Source organism: Olea europaea, unplaced genomic scaffold (assembly GCF_002742605.1).
Source record: "Olea europaea var. sylvestris unplaced genomic scaffold, O_europaea_v1 scaffold27125, whole genome shotgun sequence".
In the NCBI taxonomy this organism is placed as follows: domain Eukaryota; kingdom Viridiplantae; phylum Streptophyta; class Magnoliopsida; order Lamiales; family Oleaceae; genus Olea; species Olea europaea.
Genome location: NW_019245533.1, coordinates 1 through 1,498, shown reverse-complemented (window position 1 = coordinate 1,498; position 1,498 = coordinate 1). Strand labels below are relative to the sequence as shown.

The window sequence follows — 1,498 nt, the reverse complement described above, 5'->3', positions numbered from 1 at the left end:
TGAGCCAATAAAACATTATCTCCAATCAGACGGCCTGGGATGAAACCACTCTGCGGAGGGGAAATAATGCGCGGTAGCAGTGTGCTCAGCCGAGTGTTCAAAAGCTTAGTAATAATCTTATTGAACATTGTGCATAAGCTGATTGGCCTGAATTCAGTCCATCTGCAAGCACCATCCTTTTTAGGTAGCAAGACAATAGAAGTAGCAGCAAAACCCGTGGAAGATGACCACCATCAAAGAAGTCCAATACCGCCCTGTAAACATCCTCCTGAATAATATCCCAGTAATGCTGGAAGAATAGGGATGAGAAGCCATCCGGGCCAGCGACACTGTCAGCATCAATACTGAAAACTGCCTCCCGTACCTCATAAATCAAAGGGGGGCGGTTTAGTGCCAAATTATCATCCTCCGTCAAAAGCCTCGGAATGACATCAGAACGGATGTGGTCCAAAGGTTGTGGAGGAGTAGATAAGAGATCCTGGTAGAAATCAATAGCCGAGGTCTGAATATCAGCAGGAGTAGCTAAGACTTCCCCTGCCTATATCCTGATGGACCTAATACGCGATCTGATACGGCGTCCTTGAACCATCGCATGGAAGTATCGAGTATTGTGATCTCCTTCACATACCCAACGTGAGCCAGCCCTTTGCTTCCAGAAGCCCTCCTCAATAGATAAAGTCTGGTTCAAAGCTGCCTGGACCTGATGCAGTATGTCACGATGTTCCGGTGTAGGGTCACTGTCAAATACAATTTCTGCCTCATCAACCGTGTCCTCAGCATCCCTCACTCGCTGGAAAATGTCTCCAAACACATGTCGATTCCACCAGCGCAATCCCTATTTCATCCTAAAGAATTTCTCCCAAAGAGCAGCCATCCCCGCAAGATGAGTGGGGAGTGACCACTTCTGAGAGACAAATGCTAAAAAATCATGATGCTTGGTCCAAACGTTGAGGAATCTGAAAGGCCTAGGCCCCAAGTCATCATCAGAAGTCCACTGAAGTAGTAAGAGTGAGTGATCAGATGAAGTCCTGTTCAAGTACTTCACTGTAAGCTGTCGACAAAATGCTGCAGCTGAAGAATTAATGAGTACTCTATCCAATCTCTTCCTGACCCGCCCATTGGTCCAAGTGTATCGATTCCCAAGGAAACCTGCATCCTCTAGACCACTGTCCAACATCATATCAGAAAAAGCTGTAGTGCCTCGATCACGAGTATTATGACCCGTGCGCTCTCCATCATGAGTAATAACGTTAAAGTCTCCCCCAACTATCCAAGGGTCCTCCATATCGAGGGAGATGTGGTGAAGACCCGCCCACAAATCCCTCCTGACAGAAGCATCACAAGAAGCGTAAACTGGAGTAAAATAGATGGGAAGAGCTAGTCTGGGGTCCTCAACTTTAACGTGTAGAAACTGAGGATGATCAACAATAATAGTAACATTAGTCCCCGAGTTCCAGAAAAACCAAATCTTATTCGATTCATTCTGAGCTCCCATATC

General features: G+C 46.3%; 1 protein-coding gene across 1 annotated transcript; it reads right to left on the bottom strand.

The window, feature by feature from the left end:
* Positions 1 to 97: 97 nt before the first annotated feature.
* Positions 98 to 1,411, bottom strand: LOC111383549 (the record flags this gene model as incomplete). The annotated part of the gene is made up of 3 exons (XM_023007666.1): positions 98 to 538; positions 629 to 790; positions 872 to 1,411. Coding segments are annotated over 3 exons (1,143 nt in total), but the record flags the coding sequence as incomplete, so codon positions are not given.
* Between the last annotated feature and the right edge of the window lie 87 nt (positions 1,412 to 1,498).